The sequence below is a fragment of the Drosophila montana genome, unplaced genomic scaffold (assembly GCF_035044405.1).
Source record: "Drosophila montana isolate Dmon_TW-CO22-7 unplaced genomic scaffold, ASM3504440v1 contig_920_1, whole genome shotgun sequence".
NCBI classification, from domain to species: Eukaryota; Metazoa; Arthropoda; class Insecta; order Diptera; family Drosophilidae; genus Drosophila; species Drosophila montana.
The window spans coordinates 750,017-773,070 of record NW_026999206.1 but is presented as its reverse complement, the minus strand read 5'-3'; the positions used below and the strand labels follow the sequence as shown (position 1 = coordinate 773,070).

Here is a 23,054-nt window from a genome sequence, read left to right as displayed (position 1 = left end):
GCACGAGCGGCAACAGCAATTGTTTCACATGTGGCATGTGGCATGCCGCAAGGGCCGCCCGCAAAGTGGTTTGTTTTCTGAGAGCACAAGGCAGAGACAAGTTGAAAGCAGTTTGCAGTTTCTGGCTTTTGGCGAATCGTTTAAAGTAAATACAACTAAAACACACTCGAATCTATTCACATTTGTGGGCTTGAACTCTTTATAAAGCAACACAATGCGTGCAACAACTACAGCGATTCTCGTCGTTGTTGTTGTTGCGGTTGTTGTTGCTGCTGTCATTGTTGCTGCCGTTTTATAATCAACTGCAACAGCAGCAACAACAGATGCAATCAGACGCTGCCACACGGGCCACAGCTGTAACATCAATAGAATGCATTTAACATCCGATGCTATCGATAGGCAGAACCAATCAATAATTTAAGAAGCATTTATGCAAGCGAAAATCTAAAGACCATAAAATGTTTTAATATCATAATGGAAAAGCATACAAAACTCTGCGATAAATTGGGGAAAAGAAACTCCAAGTGCTATTCTTGTGCCTTCCTTGTTCCCCTCCACACTGTGTATAATATATGCATGAAATGCATGCTTGATTACCTTCGGCGTTTATAGTCCGATCTTTGTGCAGTTCGTAGCACAATTAAACTGTGATATTTATGATGATCAAGATCATGAGTGGGAAACACTAGCTCCATTCAAGCATTGGCCCATTGAAGGGCTCTGTCCTTAGCCTGAACTAGTTGAGCAACCCTCGCAGCAGATGTCAGTGCGGGCACTCTAAGCTGCAAAATGGCCGCTAGACTAGTCTGCATATGCGATGGTGCGTATTTTGCAATTCAATGGGCGGCCATTTGCCATTTGCATAGGCACTCATGTATGTATAGCCCATGTAATTTCCTCTCTCTCTATCTGTGTGTGTGTGTGTGTGTGTGACAGGACACAACAGCCGTTAAGCGGCTTTCGCTTTTGCCTTCCTGCCATCGACAAAAAACAATGCAATAATGCAAAAAAAACTTAAACAAAACGACAACAAAAACAAATCAAAAGGCGCAACCGGAAAAATACCCTGTAGTCAGTCATTAAATGCATATTTCATCCGCGCTAAGAAGCAGAATAGTTTATGTTAAGAATTTAACTGTTTTTTTTACACATATAGCTATCAAGATATCATAGATATATAAGGGGGGACAGACTAGGAGATATCCAACATTCTAGCTTCCTTCTATGCATTCGTACACACAAACAGACACACAATGTGTCTTACAAACACTTACATGCAAACCAAGTTCATCTCTTACCCATTTTCAATGGATGCAGAATATAAACATATTTATATATACCATATGTATACCTATTTATACCGTCAGCTATGTCTACATAAAAATCTGTACGTTCGGATTGGCATTATGCTTGGTTATCATGGCAAGCTGTCGGCGAAAATTTCACAAACAGAAGCGTGGGAAATGGGTGGATATGGGTGGAATAAAATGCTCCACGTAGAAGAAGTTTATGTTCGGCTGCTGAAACTTCTTGTCAAAATGGCAAATAAAAAGCATGGAAAATGGCAAATTTAAAGAAACCATGCAGTACCTGCAGATACCCTCTTTTAAGGCATTTTACGATTACAGGGTAATACCAATAAATGTCTGGCTGCACCATTCAGCTGACAGCGGCCCAGTTGGCGCGCCCGCAGAACCACACAGCCACGTTGATAAAAAGTGTGTGAGCCTTTTTTTTGGTTTTTATTTTTTGTTACCAAATAAGCGACGCATCATCTCAGCTTTTCATTAACAAAGTGCAGTTTGCCAGTTGCCAGTTGCCAGTTGCAAGCTGAAGTTGATTTCCTCGGGGTGTTGACGCTGCAAAACTTTTGCCAGTGTTGTGAATGGGTTGCCGGGCATTGTGGGGCTGTAGGCGATGATGGGGTTTGTTGCGAGCTGCGAGCTGCGAGTTGCGAGCTGCGAGTTGGCGCTTTGCACATTGTCGTTGCTTCGTCTGTTTGTTGACAATGAATTTAGATAAACTTGCGAAATTCGAAATGCAAACAGCATTCGCATTTGCATAAATTTATAGCACTAGCCAACACCCCCCCTCCCCCTCTCCGCCGTCTCCCTTAAACGACCCGCCGCCTCCGCGTTGCCAATCCATCTCTGCTTCAGCCCCTCTGGCCCGCTTTGGATCGGGCCAACCCCAGAAGCTTATGCATTCACACAACGCCGCTTAATGCCAGAGTAAACGCAGCGGCGACAAAGATGACGACCAAACTTGTGCAGCAACTTTAACGAGCCCTCCAGCCCCTGTCCCCAACAAGCGCGAACACCCGCGCACCCCCGCACCCCCGCACGCCCGTCAACCCCAAACCCCGGCCACGCCCACTTCCCAATTGCCCCGCAGTGCAACTTTGGGAGCGCAGCAAAGCGCAAAGCAAACTTTACGCTGCTTTTGTATTTCAAAAAGCTTAAATTGAACGCTGTTGAAATTCCTTAAGGGTCTCTCCCCCACTTTGCTCATTTTCCCTGTCTCTCTATCTCTATGTTCCTCTGTCGCTCCCCACTTGGCCAAGTCATTTTCATTTGCTGGCCAGGGTGCGGTGCGGTGCGGGGCTGGCTGTGGGTAAACCGGCTGTGGGTGCGGGGCCTGCTTTAGTAGCTGCTAGTAATTGCAAAGGTTTCGCAGCCGTTTGCAGCAGACAAATTAAGTTGCCTTCAACTTTACCTTTAGCTTTGCCTTTGCCATTGGCTTAAACCGACCGCCCTATGCCCAGCATCGGGCAGATCATTTTTGCTAGCTGCTGCCACTGCTGTTGGCCACGTTTAAGCATCAAATGCGATTTGGCTTAATGGTTTGCAACATTAAAAGTGCTCTCTCTCTTTCTCTCTCTCTCTGTCTCTCAGCCATTATTTAAGATATATTCTGTAAAGCACCCAACAACAGCAACAGGCGGCAACAAGCAGCTCAGACACTTCATTTAATTAGCCAAATTGAGAGACAATCTAAGGGAGAGCGAGAGAGTTTGGACGAGAGAAAAAGAGAGAGAGAGAGAGAGACAGAGAGAGCTTGGGGAAAGAGAATAGTTAACAGTGCGACATGTTTAGCGATTGGCCAAAGGCCACCTACGTGTAAGCAGTTAATGGCCATGGAATTTCAGTTGAAAGCAGCAGCAGGCAGAAACAATCGTGACATGGACAGGACTATAAGATATCTCTTACCATTTCATAGACAATGCCCGTGGTGTATCTCTATATATAAAGCTATTTGTTCTGCCTGACTGACTGACTAACTTACTGATTGGTATTCAATGCACAGCCCAAAACCGTAAGAGCTAGGAAGCGGAAATTTTGTTTATGTGAGAGGGTTCACGCTAAGATGCGGTTTAGGGAAGTCCACCCGCAAGTGTGGAAAAATCGTAAAAAACTTATGAAACTTTTTTGTTTACAATCCGATCGGCCTTAAACTCATTTTTTAAGATCATTGCTTAAGTTCATTTGAGGAGTGTCTCACAGTTTTAGGTGAATTCATGCCTCCATGGTGGAAATGGCGGTCAAGGATTTGCTGGGTAATGTAATGGGCTTAAACTCATTCCTAAGAATCTTAAGAAAATTCATTCGAGACGTACCTCACCCTTTTTGCAGAATTCAAGCTTCTTCGGTAAAAAATTCGGATCAACGTTTTTTTGGTGAAATTTTCAATTATGTCCGATTTGCTTGAAACCTAATTTCAATTTAATGAATACGTGTTTCAGCGGTTTTGGCAATTCCATAAAAAATGTTCGTTGAAAGTTTTTTGTTTTTCTGAAAATTCATTTGAGACGTGTTTCACACTTTTCGCCAAATCTGCCCTTCAAAGATGGAATGGGCGATGCTTCCCGAGTAAGCTCATTCGCAAAGAGCCATAAGAGAAATCATTGGAGGCACTTTTCGGAAAATCTAAGTTTCGATGGAAAATGCGCCCTAGGGTCTACGATTTTTTGAGGGAATCTCTAAGTTTCGTCCAATCGGTCTTAAATTTACTTTCAAAGAAGTTCCACTGTGAAAATTTAGAGGAAAACTCTTGCAAGCAATTCTTTTGCTATAATACGTTTTTCGAAAAATCCACCGCTATTGTATTCAAAATGCGGGCCAACGTTTAATTGGGCAAAGTTTAGGGCGTAAGCCCATTCGCAAGGATTGTGAAGAAAATTCAGTTGAGACGTGTTTTACAATTTTCGAAAAATTAAGGCGTTCTCGGTGGATAATGCCGGTCGAAGATTTTTTGGGCGAAGTTTTAAGTTTCGTCCGATCGATTTAAAACTTATTTTCAAGGACCTACATAAGAAGTTAGAGCTCCAGCTGCACTCCCAATTTTAAGAAAAAAACATATTCTTAACTGATGCTCTACTACTCGATTCTCATGAATTGAAGTAAGCCCCAGCCTTAGGCTTCACTTCATGTAGAGGAGGCGCCGGCAGCAATATTGGAGGAAGCGACTTTAACTATGGAGAAGACGGCGGCTTTACCATCCGTTCGGCTTCAAAATCATTTTCAACGATATTTGTGAAAATTAATTTGTGACATGTTTCACGATTTTCGGAAAACTCCTCCCTCTTGGATGACAAATGCCGGTTGATAATAGTACGCCTATAATTTGATTGTCCATGGGTAAAAAAAAAATATCTAAAATTTTGAGCACAAAGCTAACCACGGGCAAAGCCATGTAATACTCGCTGTGTACGTACATATTCGTTTTCCATAATTCTATACCTAATTTACTGTTCGTCCAGTTTGATTGACTGATAGATTCACAGACTGACTGATTCCCAAGCTAATTGACTGACTGTTCATCCTGATTGCGTGACTGACTGATTGACAAACAAACTAATTGAATGGCTGCTAGTCTTCGCTAATTTGCTGACTGAATAACTAACCCACTGATTGACTGACTGACTGATTAACTGACTGACTTGCTGATTGACTAACTAATTGACTGATTGTTCTTACCGACTGTTTGACTAACTAAAGGACTGACTGAGTTAAGGATTGATTGATTGATCAACTTATCTACTAACTGACCGATTGACTGACTGATTGAGTGATTGACGAACCGATAAATTAACTAATTGACTGTCTCCTCGTCCCGAACGATTAACTGACTGATTAACTGACTCACTTATTGGCTGACTGATTGACTAGCCAATAACTTATACACTAATCGACTAACTGGCCGACAAATTGATTGACTAACTAACTAACTGATTACTGCTAGTCCTGACTGATTGACTGATTAACTATTCGCCCTGACTATTCATCCTGACTGATTGACTAAGTAATTTACTGTCCGTTAGTCCCAACTGATTGACTGATTGATTAACTGCCTGACTGCTTATTGATCTTAATACAGCGCAAACCTTCAGAGCTAGAAAGCTTCTTGCTACCTTTTTTAATTTTACAATTTTTTAAAATATTGTAAAAATTTATTGTGTGCTTTATATGATCGGCTTTAAGATCAATTTTAAAGGTATTTGTAAAGATTTTTTGAAGTCAAATTTATATTTTGCCGTCCTGGACGGTAAATGGAACTCCAGGTCTGTTTAATGAATGTTTCATTTAAATTCGTTTTATTATAAACTCAATACCAAAGCTCTTCATAACTTTGCCTGGGCAAGGTCGAGTAAAACTTGCTGGTAATAATCAAATATTGTGAATAAAAGTATAATTTTGTAGCCTTATAATAAGTTCATAAATGTATGTATTTTCTTTATTTAATGCAGATGTACGCGATTACACGTCAAGCGAATTTACTGAACCGTCTGGGCGATCTGGAATGCCTCATATTGCTCGTGTCCTGCATTTGCCATGACCTCGATCATCCTGGGTATAACAACATATATCAGATCAATGCACGCACCGAACTGGCGCTCAGGTAAGACCTTGTCCTGAATCTGCTATAAATATATATATATATATATATATATATGTATATATATATATATATATGTTTTTCGTTTTGTTTTTACAGATATAATGACATCTCGCCGTTGGAGAATCATCATTGCTCGATTGCATTCCGCCTGCTGGAGCATCCCGAGTGCAATATATTCAAGAACTTTAGCCGGGACACATTCAAGTGAGTAACACCTGCAAATTGGTAGCACTTTAAGCCCTGCTATTTGGGTCACACCATGCGGCCGGGAGCGGTCGGGTGAGGTGAGTGTAAGGGCTGGGGCCGGGCTGGGGCCGGGCTGGGTCGATTCGGGCTGCTAGCCATTTAATTGCCAACTTTGCTTGACTCTATTTTATGCGCGGCACGTACAAAATGATGTTGCATTAAACGTCGGCCCCGTTTGCCGGGGCACTAATTAACACCCAACATGGGGCAACAGCTGCAGCCGCGTGGGGCAAGTCTGCCGCCTGGTCCGCGAGCGTATCGATTTGGTGCAGGCAACTCTCGACGGCTGTCCTTGCTTATTGCACTGTGCAATTGTACGCAGGACCCTTCTTCGGCTATTCTTGCACTCGTAACGACCCAAGTCGCGTGGGAATCAAAACACAAACAACAAACAAAGCCCTAACGCCCACAAATTGAAGTCAAACTGCTTTTACAAACAATATACTGAAACATTTTTCGATTGTCAATTGCTAAGCGCATGACAAGAAATGTCATTTGATACAAAAATAAATTGCGAAAATGTTTTGAAAATAGAAGAAAATTCAAGCAAATAATATGAAGCTCTTTCATAACCTGAACCTATTGAATATGAGTAAAAGCTGGCATTGTTATCTTGTGCAAGTGCATTCATGTAACAGGCGGCGGCAGGCGGTCTGTAAAGAGAAATAAACATATATATAAATATACATATACGCAATCTAACTAAATCCGTCTGTCTGTCTGCCTGTTTCTCGATCTCAGAGACTATAAGGGCTAGAGACTTGCAATTTGGTACACAGCTTCTGCTGTTGATTGTTTAAATCAAGTTTATCTCAATTGATCGATACCACGCCCTGTTTCGATAAGTATCGATTCGAAGATTAGAAACTTATAAAATCAAGGAACAACCATTTCTCGTATTGTGTAAACAGATCAGAAATATTTTAGTTTCAGGGAGAAGGGATCTTCCTCAAATTGATTAAAACGCGTTTTTTTAATTTACACAATCAAATGCCACAGATACTGTTTGAGTATGACTGATACCAATTGATACAGTTTTGAAGCTTTTCCATTGAGATAGGCCCTTTCGCCATAGGCTCCGATTCATGATTTGCGACTAGGATTCTCTCTCTCCCACTCTCTCTCTCTCTCTTTCTCTCCCTCTGTCTAATAATTTCTTCAAACCCATTGTAAATCATATTACTTATTGCTCGCCAGTCTGTGTCGCCTTTGAAATGCGAATAGCATTGAACATATAATTCTTTGAAATATGAATGCCTACAAATATTTCACTTTGAGTCAAGAATTCAACCACACAAACACACACGCACACACACGCATACACATCTCCCACGCAAAAAAGATATCTCACTATTTAGTCCCACGCGTTGTTTCCTTATCGATAAATACTAATTGCTTTATGCATAAGGGCTTAATTCTCACATTCGAACTGAATATTAATCCCATATAAGTTCCCTGTCGCATTCGAAATGCAAATTGCATTCAATGGTTGACAGTAAATTCTAGGAAATACAAATCCCCAGCAAATAATTCCCTTGAAATATTTTCACAAACGTACAGAGTTTGCTTTCTGGGAAATTTCATCCAAATTTCCAATATATCAACTCAGTATGCATTGTTTTTGTTCCATGAAGTGAAATTAGAACTCTACTGAGGCATTTTCTTACACGCCTTCAAACTAAGGATTTGCTTTTATTTCTTTACCCTTTATTCATAGAGAACATTGCAAGTGTAGAAAACAGGCAGCAGGAGGCTTTTCCTAAATTAATTGTGTAATTTCTGGATAAGGTCTACGCGTTGAATCGATTAAGTCATATTCCTCTGTTTGCCTATATGATGCCTGAAACTACAAAACAAGAGGCTTGAAACTTAAAGAACATATATTCTCGTGTGTCAAACACCGAACAAGTTTATACTTTGCGATATTTTTACCCATTTCATTAATATCAATAACTATCGTCTTTATTAGTCTAGTCTATTAGTCTAAGGCTTAGCTCAGAGGGTAAGGAGCTAGGCACTCCAAATTGAATACGCAACTGCTTGACATAGACAAAGACATAGACATTATATCACTTTTTGGATAATTCCCCAGGAATTGATTCCAAAAAAAATTAAAGATATACTTTTGCTTCTTTGGTCTTATTTAGAACCTAAAAATTGGAAGGAAATCGGACTTTTAGCACCGAAACTGTTCGTATAGAATGACAGCTTGATGAAGCAGAAGCCCAATCGCTTCAGATTGTTAGTGTTAAGAGGAAAGTTGGAATGCTTGTAACGGCAGCACGACGCTGGCTGCGGAGTATCTTTTGGTCGGGCACACCCAATTAGAGCAGTCCCAGTTGCTTTGCTTGTGATTAATTTGCGTTATTCTTGCGGTGGATATATAAAGCGTAGTTTCTGTACTCATTGCAACGCATTTATATTGCAAAATTCCGCAAACATTAATTAAGTGGATTAGCTGGGGGAAAATGTTTTTAACTTTGAATTGCGCGCTCACGTAGGCGGCGGCGTTGTGAAAGCTAAAATAGGTAACGCGAGGGCCATCATTATTTCCAACATTATGCCCATCAGCATCATCATCCTCCGCCTCCTCCTCCTCATTATGATCATAATCATCATCATCATCATCAACAAGACCGGGCAGAGAAGCTGGAGTAGCTGGAATGCCCTGAAGACAAACACCGCACTGCGTGGCCCCTCATCAACTCCGACTTTGGCACGTTGGGCGCCATCAGGAGAGTCTCACGTTGGGCGCCTTCGCGATGTTTTGCTGCCAAGTTTGCGTGCATAAACTGCTGCATGCTTTTGGGAGTTTTTGATGGCAAAACTTGCCAGAAATGCACATGCACAATATGCTTGTAAATGCCATGAAGCAGCCCCCGCCAAGAGTGCCAAGAAGTTGCCACACGATGCCACACGATACTTTTTGCCTTCTTGTACTTGTCTAAGCGTGCATAAACATGCATGTAGTCAACGTCATATATGTGGATTCTGTTATATACTTCTCTCCCTCTCCCTCTCTCTCTCTCTCTCTCTCTGTGTGTGCTTGTGGTGCTATTGCTCTTATTACCATGTTGCCATAAAATATCAGGAGTTGAGAAACGCTTGACGAATCGTGTTGCTTTTCTCAGTCTTCAGACTTGTGCGTCATTCAAATGCACTTAAATGTCATTTGTAAACAATGACACAATTGCGGGATTTCCAACACCAAATGACTTGTGGCTGAGAAAGCTGTTGCTCTTATCAAGACTTCTCAGCTTAAAGGACATAAGCCATCAGAATGGGTGAAACAAGGCACGCCAAGCATTAAATACTCTTATCACATGCCTGCCGGCTCTGCAGATACATATGTGAGAAATGTTGTGTAGCGCATAATTATGATTTATTGAATAAGAGAATAACTTTGCATACAAAAACTGATTTCATGACCAATTATTCCTCTGGCAGCTATATAATATACTGGTTCGATCCGTCCGAGGGAATGACTATCTTATATAGCTGCCATATAAACCATCATTAGGTGAACAATTACTTGAGCCTGAGTTTTTGATGCTACGCTTATCAGTGTTGGAAAAGAGTGTGAAATGTCATTTCCCATTGTCAGCTCTATGAATTTAGATATTTAGTTGTGCCTCTTCATTTGAGATTCAAGAATTAGGTCATGCATGCATATTCCAGTGTTGCTTAGGACTGGAAAATGCCAATTATATATTTCGATTCTTTTCAACACTGCACTATGTGCCTACCGAGGGATTTACCTCTACCTGTAACCATAGTTCTGAAAGTAAAAGACAGGTAATGGACGCTCCACACACATTGCTGTAATCCGTGTTTATGTGCGTGTGTGTGTGTGTGTGTGTGTGTTTACCGCACTTTGTGGCACAACAAGTCGTGAATGCGCTGTAATGAGATGCCGCGCCAATCGAGTACACTCAAGAGCTTTCATTTCAATTTCAATTTCATTGCTTTACTCAGATTTGAAACACATCCCATTGACGTTACCTCAGCTTTGCCCATGTCCCTGTCCCTGTCCCTGTCGCCCCTGCCCAGGTCTGTCGCTGGTTACCAAATGCGACACTTGTCCGGCGGATGCATCAGGCTGCCCACCTTGCAGTCAAAGGTCTCAGCGAATTCCGGGAAGTTGCCCAGCACATTGTTGACACGCTCCCGGTGCGAGGCATGCTGCTGTGCACCGGCAGAGGGTGCCACCGCCTGTCCACACCAGTTTTGCGCAAAGGCCACAAAGAACTGACGCATCGAGGCATTGGCCGGCTGCTGCTGCCGATACGCCTCGTAGGCCAAGCGCAATCCCTCGCTGTCCGCAATATTCTCATTGATGGTCAACGTCGCATTGCTGTAGCGCGACCCCAAATAGCAGCCGGCACGCAGGCCGAAGCGAATGATGGCACGCGCTGGCCACTGCCCGCCGGCCACACGTCCGGCTGCATCATAATTGATGCCATCATAGTCGAAGCCGTGGATTAGCTCGTGGCCGAGCATATAGCCCAGGCCGCCCAGCAGGCGGGCCTGCGATTTCGCATCCGCATCCGCATCCGGCTGCGTCTGCGTTTGCCCGGAATCATCTCGACCAGCATTTACCTCGCAGCTGCGGCTACTGCTGCTGGGCAGGAGGGGCGGGCGCAGCAGCCCCAGCGGCAGCTCAATCGCATTTAGCTTCAGCCTATAGTACACGTTCACATCCAGTGGACCGAGGGCGTGGCCCGCCCATGTTGCGTACGACTCGCAGGGCAACTGCAGGCAGCCCAGCGCCAGCTGAAACTGCGCATCCGACTCCGCCTGCGACAAATGCAACAGATTCGCATCGTAGTTGTTCGATTGAAGCTCGCGTTGTGCCTTCCCTTCTTGTCGCTGCTCCAACTGCTCTGGCGACGGCGGCGGCGGTAGCAGCAGCCGCATTGCGCGCAGCTTTTGCAGCGCCAGAGTTTGTGTGGCGGCGTCCTGTTCAAAAATGGGCGTGGCGTTCAGCAAAAGCTCGAACTGTGCCTTCAGCGACTCGAAGACCTGCTGCAGCTGGCGCTGCGTGCGACTGCGAAAGGCAGACGCCGCCGCATCGCTGCCGTGCAACAGACGCTGCTGCAGCTGCGTCAGCTGACGTGGCAGCAACTGATTCAACTGCTGCAGGCAATGCTCGCGCTGCGCAGCCAGCGTGGTGTCCTCGTGCAGATGGAGCTCAAAGTGTGCCGGCAGCTGCAGCAGCAGCCAGCTGGACAGGACGAGCGGGTCCGCGGCGTGCAGCACGCGCTGCAGGCGTTGCAAGTAGCCCGTGTCCGCCACCAGCAGCAGCTGCGGCGTATAGCGTTCGCCCAGCAGCAGCCGGAAGTAGTCGAGCAGCTGTAGCTGCGGCAGCTGGGCCGCCAGCTGCTGCAACGTTTGCGGCTCATGCAGCACCAGCGTCTGGGCTTCGTCCAGCGGCGGCGGCGTCAGTTCGCGCAGCTGCCGCTCAAAGCTCACCAGCTGCTCGGCCAGCGTGGCAGCGCGTCGGACGCGCAGTCTCAGCTCGAGCAGCAGATACTTGAGATAGCGCTGGTAGAGAAACTCGCTCTGCTCGCTGCTGCCCAACAGCTCGAAGCTGGGCGGCAGCAGATAGAAGATTAGCTGCTCCGCCGCCTGCCAATTGGGCTGCACCAGCAGACGCCACAAGCCCTGGGCGCCAAAGCGACGCACTGCAGCGCCGCCACGTGACCAATCGAAGCGCGTCGCATTGTTGAGCAGCGGCCAATCCGGCACCAGCTGCTGCACTGCATCCATATAGACGTGCAGCGACTGCCGGCCGCTCATACAGCTGCCATAGAATGAGTACAGCTGATCCTGATTCCCACCGCTGGCCTCCAGATGCCGCACAAGCAGCTGCTTGTTCAGCGCGCGCAGCTTTGACCGCATATCATGTGCGCCCAGCGCACGCAGTCCATACGGGGCGTGCCAGTTGCCGCAGGCGTGCTCATGGAAATTCTCGCACGGCGATTTGCTCACGTCCATCGCATCCGACGCTGCCTCAGTCGCGCAGCCAACAACATGACCCGAAATGCACGGGCTGCCCAGGTATAGCAGCAGCAGCAGCAGCAGCTGCAGCTGCACCAGCAGTTGGAGCTGATTCACTTGTTTGCCACACATAAAGAACGTGGCTTTCTCTCCCGTGTTTACAAATTGACTGCCCAAACCTAAGCTGAGCGAAGCTGGCCTGAGCTGAGCAGCAGCTGACGCCAGCAGCAGCTGATAAGCAGCTGTCGCGCCGCTGATAAGCTCTGACATTGAGATTTACGCAATGCCAAAGTCTGGCGATTGGGTTAGAAACGCCGAAGCGCTGATTGCCCCCAGCGATAGCAGGCACAAGACTTGTAGATGTTTTGACAAAATCAATCAATAAGGCATTCGCCTTACTGTTCTGCAGCTATGTGAGAAAAGTGAAGCTTGTAAACTCAGCAATTTCAGGCTATATTCTTCTGCTGAACTAAAAGACTGATTAACTTATTGATGATATTGATTGACCGATTGATGGGCTAACTAAGTGATTGACAGATGTCTAATGGATTCACAAATTAAAGATAAAAGATTAACAGGCTGATCGACTGCACAATTAAAAAACTGAATGACAAAGTGATGGATCAGTTTGCTGACGGATTGACTGAGTGACTAACTAACTGAATATTGATTGATAGCTGACTGATGATCGACTGGCCGACTTACAAAGTGATTGACCAGCTTCCTGGCTGATTGACTGACTGACTTATTTACTGGATGAATACTGATTGCATGCTGACTGATGATTCACTGACTGAATTACTGACTCTTGATAAATAGCTAACTAATGATTGTTTGACCGACTTACAAAATGATTGACCAGTTTGCTGGCTAATTTACTGGGTGACTATTTGACTGTATATTGATTGATAGCTGACTGATGATTGACTAACTGAATGACAAAGTGATTGATCAGTTTGCTGACAGATTGACTGATTGACTGAGTGACTAACTAACTGAATATTGGTTGATATCTGACTGATGATTGACTGGCCGACTTACAAAGTGATTGACCAGCTTCCTGGCTGATTGACTGAGTGACTAACTGACTGAATATTGATTGATAGCTGACTGATGATTGACTTCCTGAATGACAAAGTGATTGATCAGTTTGCTGACTGATTGACTGAGTGACTAACTAACTGAATATTGATTGATAGCTGACTGATGATCGACTGGCCGACTTACAAAGTGATTGACCAGCTTCCTGGCTGATTGACTGACTGACTTATTTACTGGATGAATACTGATTGCATGCTGACTGATGATTCACTGACTGAATTACTGACTATTGATAAATAGCTGACTAATGATTGTTTGACCGACTTACAAAATGATTGACCAGTTTGCTGGCTGATTGACTGAGTGACTAACTGACTGAATATTGATTGATAGCTGACTGATGATTGACTGGCACACTTACAGAGTGATTGACCAGCTTCCTGGCTGATTGACTGACTGACTTATTTACTGGATGAATACTGATTGCAAGCTGACTGATGATTCACTGACTGAATTACTGACAGAATTACTGGCTGAATATTGATAAGAACTGACTAATGATTGTTGGAACGACTAACAAAATGATTGACCAGTTTACTGGCTGATTTCCTGATTGAATATTGATTAATGGCTGACTAATCATTGCTTGACCGACTTAACCACGAAAATCCAATGCAGTTTTAACTTATATAAAACCAGCTATTCATACATTGTCCCTGTAATCCATTTTGCGAAAGCGCAGCATAATAAATTAAGTTTTGCATGAGAATTGGAATAGCTGTAAAGCTTCTAATTGCACCGATGAGAACCAAAAATATGGCTACCCTCAAATATGGCAAGTCATTCTACCGCTCAATAGTCCAATTTAGTCCCATAAATGGAACGGCAATGCACAAAATTAATTTAACAAAAAAAAAGAATGAAAATTACCTCAGCTCCATCAATTTGTAACAAAGGGTATAATCGACATCGAAATATGTCAAAGATGTCAATGGAAAATAATAAAATTGAAGAGACTGCTTCGAGTTGCACTTGAGAGCAGCATCGAGGCTGAGATGTTGTGACAACATTTTCTAAAAGCCACTATAATTATTACTGGAAAATCACAAGAAAATCGCTGGATAATGACAAACAAGACATGCTCGCTGGATATTGTGAAATCTGCAGCTTGACGAGCTTGGCGTCAAGTCGAGTGCATAAAATTCGCTTCGCTCTATTTGCAGTTGAAGCGTGGCAGGTGGTGAATTTCCAATGTAGTAACTAAAGTGGCACGCCCCCTGCCCTTACTCGTGACCCCCCCCCCCCTCCCCCCATCCCCCTCCTTAACAGCACCCTACCGTGCGTGCCCCAGTACGTTGGATCTGGCTTGGTCTGCGTCTGCGTCTGGGTCTGTGTGCAGCGTCAATGCCACTTGACACGACAAAATTCAATTTTCTGCTCGTATCTGATGCGACTTTTGCGTATTTTTCATTTTCTTTGAAATGAAAATAAAACGAAATGCAATTTAATATTTACGCGCCGCATGCTGCTTAGTCTTTAACTATCCTCTTATCCTCGCGCTCTCTTATTATCGCTTTGAATGTCAAAATATAGTTACGCTTTTTCTTCTTGTAATCAGCGCGTCTCAAATCGCACGTGACCCAATAAATCAAAAATAAACAATAAACAAATCGGCTCGATGAAGATTAAATACTCTCTTAGGTATATGGCTTTGAAAGAAACTTTATATGCGACAGATTCTTCCCAGAGAAGCCTTAAATTATAGCAGTCTGATAACCTTCGTATAGCTTTTATACCTTTGCTCGTAATTGCTGAGTTTGGTTAATAAATCTTAAAAAACAGTTAAGTTTACCATGCAAAAACCAATTTTTCCACCAATTCTTTCCATATATACATATATGATATAGTAATCCATTAGTAAAAAGGTTTTGCTCTTTTATACTTTCATGCAAGATTTTAATTTTCAACCAATCAAACCTATAACATCTGTATGATATAGTTGTCGAATCTGGCCGGTAGAGAGACGGAGAGCGGTGTTGGGTTTATCGATCAAGAATATATGTTTTTATGGTTTCAGAAATATACCATTCAATGCGTTGCACTATTCATGATAAAACTGTAATGCCGGCTTCAAGCGTTTTCAAAAGAAACAACAGCCGTAAACAACATGCAAAACGTGACATATACGCAATGCGCTCCGAAAACAGACGCCATCCCCTTGGAATGCGACCTTGGTGGTGCGTTTGGGGAGGCTTAAAGCTTTGCTGGCCGCTGCTGCAGACAACTCAGACAACTTGTGTTTGCTTTCAATAAGCCCCGCAATTCGCCAGAGTTCGGTGTTTAATGCCTGTGAAACGGTTCTAGGTAGCTTCAATTAAAGTGATCAATTTTAAGGCCAAATTGGTAGTCGGACTGTATTTAAATACAGCTTAACGATTCAATGAACATTGGCAAAAAAACTTTACGTTTGAACCTAAATCTGTTCACCAACCGTTTTTTCATTTGTCTATCGATAGATATCGATTTTAAAAACATATCTGTATTTCAATACAAAATCAGAATATTATGAACTTAAATAAACATTTAAAATTGGAACTAAATTGTCTGCGTCGGTAATTTTTGGAGGTATCGATTAATATCGATTGTGTGGCAAGGTGTTTTATGGATATCTTGTAGCTTCTTAGTTTACGCTATAATAATGTTTGCATTTAAATTAAACTAAAATTAAATCTAAAACTAAAACTAAAATCTCTTCCCCAACGCTTTGTATATCGATATATGTTAATATTTAAACAAGGTATAAGCATATCTCAAAACTTCTTAGTTTAAACTGAATGCATTTCAATTCAAGTTCACAATTTTATGAAATTGGAAATTGGAATTGAAATTAAAATCCCAGAAGAGTAAATATTGATTTTGAGACAAGGTGTTTAGAGCATATCGTGAAGCTTATGAGAGCTAGAGACACCAAATCTGAATGCTGGGCAGCTCGGAAGAGAGAAAGAAATTACTCAGAATGTCAAATTGCAAGCTCTTCTTTATTATTTTTTTTTTGGAAGCGTTCAGTAAAAGCGCCACCCAGTTAGTCTTTGCCAGTTGATGGGGAAACAATTTCGATTGGCACGTTATCTCAATTTAAATGTAAATTTCGCCTTCAACTACAGCACCATACGGGAGGGCATCATCCGCTGCATCCTGGCCACCGATATGGCGCGCCACAACGAGATCCTCACGCAGTTTATGGAGATAACGCCCATCTTCGACTACAACAATCGTGCGCACATCAATCTGGTAAGCGGGAGAGGAGGCCCGTAAGCTTTAGGTACGTCTTATTCTTGATCTTTTGCAGCTGTGCATGATACTCATCAAGGTGGCGGACATCTCGAACGAGGCACGGCCCATGGACGTGGCTGAGCCCTGGCTGGATCGCTTGCTCCAAGAGTTCTTTGCACAGAGCGCCGCCGAAAAGTCCGAGGGTCTGCCGGTGACGCCGTTCATGGATCCCGATAAGGTGAGCAAGCCCGGCTCCCAGGTGCGCTTCATTGGGCTCGTCCTATTGCCGCTCTTTGAGGCGCTAGGCGAACTGGTGCCGGAGCTCACAGAGCTGATTATCATACCCGTGCGCATTGCACTGGAGTATTACAGGTGAGTTGGGAATGGAGCTGGGGTAGATCTCCATAGTAGTAGAGCTAGTTAAACCTTATTCTGTGGCCACCAAATACGCACCCAGGCGACTCAACGATGCGCAGACTAAGACGCGCAAATCCGTGGCAGACAGCAACGCCTCGGCCACATCCGATAGCAACAGCGGCAACATGGACTCGAATGCGGCCATGGTCAGCACGCCGGGCAACAGCACGGCCGATAAATTATTGATGGACAAACAGGGGACAGGCCCAGCTTCTGGCGTGGGTGGTGCTGGTTCTGGCGCCGCTGGCGGTGGAGGCGGAGGTGGAGGCGGTAGCAGCTCCCCCCAAATGCCACGATCCGGGTCCGGAATCAGCGTCAAGTCGCGCCGCAGCATACCCTCACAGAAGTCCGCATCGCGCACATCTGTGGATGAGCCAGGCGGCATGGCCGCCGAGCTGCACGATCTGCCCGAGGGCAGCGAAAGTGGCGACTCTGAAACGGCCACCGAGGTGGATGTAAGTGGGCCAACGAGCTGGCGAAAGGCCGAGCCTCAGTCTAATCAAACATTTCACCTAATGCAGGTGGCCGAGAAGACCTCCAAATTCAAAGTGGACACTGAGGGCTGCAGCAATCGCAGCAAATCCTCGCACTCCACCTCGCGCAAATCCTCGCGCGAGAAGCGTCCCTCGATGATTGGCGAACTGTGCAGCAGCGGCGGTGGCCAGCGCATGCGCAACTCCTATGGCAACATCCATGGCTATCATGGCAATCGCTGTCAATTTGGCAGCAATCGCGCCGTCAGCCTCGACCAGTACAGCACCAATAATCGTCGTCTGTCCGATGGCCTGCCCCAGGTCATCTCTGACAGCAATGTATTTTATGGGCGCCACAATCGCAACAGCCTGGAGCAGCAGCTGGCTCAGCGGGGCGCTGGACGTGCCAGCGAGGACCTCAACATGAACACTAGCAACAACCAGGCGCCAGTTGCACCAGTGATGCAGCAGCCCCTCTTGCAGCAGTCGTTGCTGCCCACTGCACAGCAGCTGCAGCAGCAGCAGCAGCAGCAGCAGCAGCAGGAGAAGAAGAAGGAGAAGGATAAGTTGCCAGCTACAGCAGCTGCAACAGCAGCTACTGTTGCTGCAGCTACCACTAATGGCAACATATCGCCGACGCTCAACCAAACGCTACCCAGCAATGGTAGCGCCGCAACTGCAACTGTTGCCGACGAGCAGCAGCAACAGCAGCAACAGCAGCAGCAGCAGCAGCAGCAGCAACAACAGCAGCAGCAGCCCGGGGGCAGCAACAGCAGCAGCTCGTGGAAGTCGCGTTTGCGTCAGTTCTCGGATTACTTCACCTTCAGCTTTGACAAGGGCAACAAGCGCTTTGGCAGCACACGCAGCAGCCCTTGCGCCGTGCGCGGCAACAACAATGCGCCGGCCAACGACAGCAGCAGCAACAGCACCGACAACAACAGCGCCGACAAAGTGCAAGTGGCGGCCACCTGTTGCACCATTTCGAATAGCCTGCCGTCGCCAGGCGTCCAGGTTGTCGTTCCAGGCATGGCGGTTGGCCTCACCAGGCATCGGGCCTACAGCTTGGACGTGCCCTGCAGCCGTCATGCCGCAACACGCTACTCATCCGCTGACAGCAGCAGCCGCATATCGTCGCGTCACGACGAGCACAACAACAGCAACAACAGCAACAACACGCTCCACAGCAGCAGCGGCATCATCGGCGAACTGTCCGGCGTACGCATACAGATTGGCGGCGCTGAGGATGGCGGCATTGAGTATGCAGCTGGTGCTGTTTATGCTGCTGGTGGTGGTGGTGCTGGTGGTGCTGGTGATGCTGGTAGCGTAGTCATCGAGCCGCCAAGACTTTTGCCGCCTAGCATTAGCTGTGAGCTGGGCTTGGCCAGTGGCTCCTCGTCGGAGGCGGTGCCAAAGATTTGACAACAGGGGAGCTCCGATACGACAAACTCAAATACAAATAATTCGCTCTGCAATCAGGCGGCATTCCACACGGCCGAAGCGGAGGCGATTGCCAATGATAGCGATGACGCGGACGGCAGCAGTGAGGCGGATGCACTGCACCAGGACAGCTCCAGTTGCGAGGTATCATCGATGACGATGACCGTGTGGTCGGCCATTGGCCATCGGCTCAATGCGCTCGTCTGCCATTGCTGTGAGCGGAAGTTGCCCGAGCCGGAGAATGTGTAAGAAGGAAACGCCAAATATAGTTAGCTGAAACGGAAACGGAAACGGAAACAGAAACGAAAACGAATCACACACATTGCCATTGCTATCAATAATCGTTTATCGATACCATGCCACTAATCGCCCATCTCAACCCACATGAGTAATAATTTATTGAGTTTAGTTTATCGGTAATTGTTGGCCAATAGCATGCATCATCTATTGCTTATCGTCAGCATAATTACATTAACGTTTGACATCCATCGATAATCCAGCAACAACAATTTATCGTCTTTTGACGACATCACGACATAATCATTTATCGACAATCATTCATCGTTAGAGGGTTGCTAGCTGCCTATCGCAAAAACATACATAATTTATTGATTGTAGTTGCTCGATAATATATTATCGATAACACTTTAAGTATCGATAGTACACCAGTAATGGTCGATCAATAATTGTTTATCAACAGCCCTTCCATCTAACGCCCATCGATATCGATAACAATATACCGATATTCGTTAAGCAATTATCATTTATCAACCAAGCTGTTATCGATAACACGTCAATAATCACAAAACTCCAATCACATCCGATGCGCGCCCAATGTTTTAAATTTTAACAATTCTAATGCAAGTTAAATATATTTTTTTTTTTATCATTTTTTGGTCTGTCAACTATTTTAAAACAATTACAAAAATCACAAACATACACGCACACACACGCAAAACTCAATTTATTTTGACAATATAATAATTATAATTAATTATTTGATTATGCTTATGTTTTAAAAATATATACCTATTAAATATTATATAATATTATATACAATATGTTTATTTAAACGCTTGCGTATTTTTATTTCTTACTTTTCTCGTATTTATATATACATACATACATATATATATATATATACCTGTTGTGTGTACCTAATACGAATATGAAGCTCTAATACTGTTTTCTACCTGTTTTCAGGGTTTTCATTCAGTTGCCACATGACTGCAATATGCCACAAGCGTGTGTCCAGCTGCAGCTGGGCATTTGGCAAACTGATTAACAAAGTCTTCTACGACAAATGGCCGTGACCATGCTCACCCCTGGCTGCACACGTTGTCCGCTGCACATTTTGGCCAGGTTGCATGCCACGGCCCAGTTGGCTGCGTTCGCGTTCAATTGCACAAAACAAAAAAATTTCAGTTTGCAATTTGCATACGCAACTGCGCAACGAACAAAGTCCGTTCGCATATCTACATATGTCGACTCGTCCATTCCACAAGTTGCATGCCACCCATTTGGCCAACCATCGTCCGTGTCCGCCTAATTCCATTTGCCTGTACGTGGTTTTTCGGGCGCACCATGTGGGTATATTGTGGTGCACTGTGTCGCGCGCCCCAGTGAACTGCCACTGCAGTTGCCGCTGCAGTTCCATTTGCAGCACCAGCAATTGCTGCTGATTTTGGCTGCGACGGTATTGAAAGTCATCGTGTGGCAAAATTCGATTTGGCTGCAGCTGCTGTTGCTGTTGCTGCTTGTGGCACGCAATTATACTTCAGCGAATCGCTCGACAATCGAATAGCCGCAACTGCTGCTCGTGCCTGGCCGCAGGCTCTAGTGCTTATTTGCCACATGTTTGTTTATCAGCAAATTTTGAAATGGAAACCCAATAGCAGCTGGCCGCTCGCACAGGTTGCCAGCGCAACGGCAATGGCCAGCAGCCCATGGGCCAATTATATAATAATGTTGACCTCTTGCTGTGACTCAATTATCAGTTACGGATATCCCCTGATTGCCGAGCTGCGTGCAAATATCGATTGTATATCGATATCGATACTAATTATGGCATTCGTAGAACTTTGTTCAGCTATTCTATGCTGAATGCCTAATGGGGCGGGGTCTTAGTTCGAGTTGTTGTTCTCTTAACAATGTTTTCTTCATTTAAGCTTCGACTCTTCACACATTAAAAGTATGTATATATATATACATATAAATACAGACAGGTCGATCTAGAATGTAGGTATTGCATGCTCCGATCCAGCTTACTTCAAATCATAAATCTAACTCTGAAATCGATAAATATTGATTTTGGGTCGATATCTTGGATATCAAAAGACTTTGGGACAACCAATTGGACAACAAACAGGTTCTTTGTGTATGTTTTATGAATTAGTATTTATATATTTTTCTTTTTATTTTCTATGAGTTTTCGATCTTTTTTTTTACAATTTTCCTCTCTTATCAGTTCCTCCATAGTCACATTTATATGTTCCTCCATGGTCACATGCTCTTCGAAAATATTATAGGGAAATACATTTTGTGTCTAGAATTATACAAATGAAGTTAAAATCTTTCGAGCACTCATGTATGCGATTGAAGTGATTCTAAGAGACGGTGTCATGCAAATTTTCATCCTCATATTTTAAATTCTGAAATTAAAGAATACCTTTTCAAGCGATTGATAGACATGACTTCCGAGAACATAAGCCAAAGGCTTGCTTTTCCATATATCGACACACAGTTACATTCCTAGTAATCAAATGTAAAGCAAAAGATGCCTCTTGCACACAGACACACACACACGCACACACTCGCACGCATAGCTTTTGGCGCTGTGAGATGTGCATTTCCGGTACGATGGCAATGAAGCCGCGAGCTCTTACTAACCCAGACATAAGAAAAGCAAGTGAAACAACTCAAAAGGGCAGCTAAATAAACATTTCAATGGAAAGCAAGGAAAACTAACGGAAATTGACAAAGAAAATATGACAACATATCCCGAACAGGATGAAAAAGCAAATGAAAAACGTGAAAAAAACAAAATTGTTGCATTCAAGTCCAAAAAAGAAAAAACATAAATAAAAATCAATGAAAAAAAACCAAATATCAATGTAAATTGCTGTATGTAATTATGTTAAATGTACCACACACAATCCAACACACACACACACACACACACACACAGCCAGACACACGCATGTGTGCATATGTAAAGGACAATTAAAAAGCGTTGCATACTTTTTAGCGCCCGCGTCACGCAGTGGCAAACGGCCAGGGGATTGTAGAAAGATAAAATAAAAATAAAAAACATATTTAAAAAAATGAAGGGAATGTTTTTAAAACCAAGCTGGTACTTGGCCCACACACACACACACACACATACATACAGAAAGTAAAAATAACCGTAAGTGTAATTGCTATTCTATAGAAATATCCTACATATTTTTTTTTTTTCAACTTGAAACTATTCCTTTTTAATAGTTAAATATTAAACAAACCAAATATGAATAAAGTACTACAAAATTAAATATATGCGAAAGCAAAAGAAGAAAAAAGCAGTTTGAAGAAATGAGCTGGAAAAATGTATGAAAATCTGTGCAAAAATTTAAAAGTTTTAAATGTCTAACAGAATATGCAAATATATATAATCAGAAATAAACCATATGTATGTATTTGTGTATGTTTAATGTAATTGAAATAGTCTTTTTTTTTTATTAAAGTTAGTTAAGTGTCGTCATCGTTGTCGTTGTTGCTGTTGTTTTTGTTGTTGTTGAAAGACGAAAACCAAAAAAAAAAATAAAAAAAACAAATTTAAAAATTGGCTTAAACAACTCTGAAAACAAAAACAAAAACTGAGACCAAAACTCAATTGGGCTAACACAAATATGTCTGTCAAATAACTACACAACAACATCATCTAAAAAATCAAAGAAAACAAAAATTTGATGTCGATGTCCATTTTTTTTGTAGTTAGACTAGGATTCTAACTAAAGTTACGCCCACACACATATAACTTATATATATATATATATGTATATATGTGCAGATGTATGTGCATACGATTGAAACTACGTGCAAAGAGACACAGTTATAAATACTATAATGTCCTAACTCTTAGGCGTATTTAGTTAAATAAGTCAAATCTAAAAGAAATATAACTATTCAAATCGCTTACAAAAGCCAGCACATGGAATATTTTGCAGCTGTTGCCTAACGACTAACACAGCACATAGCTTGCATATGTATTGGTGCAGCCCTCGGGCAGCC

At 43.7% G+C, this 23,054-nt stretch overlaps 2 protein-coding genes across 2 annotated transcripts in view; one reads left to right on the top strand and one right to left on the bottom strand.

Annotated features, from left to right (window-relative positions):
• The window catches only part of Pde9 (phosphodiesterase 9), a 171,831-nt gene extending 152,158 nt beyond the window's left edge, over positions 1–19,673 (top strand). Inside the window, exons 6-11 of the mRNA XM_064699354.1 lie at positions 5,747–5,898; positions 5,995–6,102; positions 16,350–16,476; positions 16,535–16,830; positions 16,916–17,330; positions 17,397–19,673. Coding sequence (XP_064555424.1) covers positions 5,747–5,898; positions 5,995–6,102; positions 16,350–16,476; positions 16,535–16,830; positions 16,916–17,330; positions 17,397–18,767 — 2,469 coding nt within the window. The 3' untranslated portion in view covers positions 18,768–19,673. The remainder of the gene's footprint in view (positions 1–5,746; positions 5,899–5,994; positions 6,103–16,349; positions 16,477–16,534; positions 16,831–16,915; positions 17,331–17,396) is intronic.
• Positions 10,085–12,429, bottom strand: Nep6 (Neprilysin 6). The gene has a single exon (XM_064699362.1). It carries the CDS (start codon positions 12,412–12,414, stop codon positions 10,207–10,209), a length of 2,208 nt encoding a protein of 735 aa, XP_064555432.1. The 5' UTR covers positions 12,415–12,429; the 3' UTR covers positions 10,085–10,206.
• Positions 19,674–23,054: the final 3,381 nt, after the last annotated feature.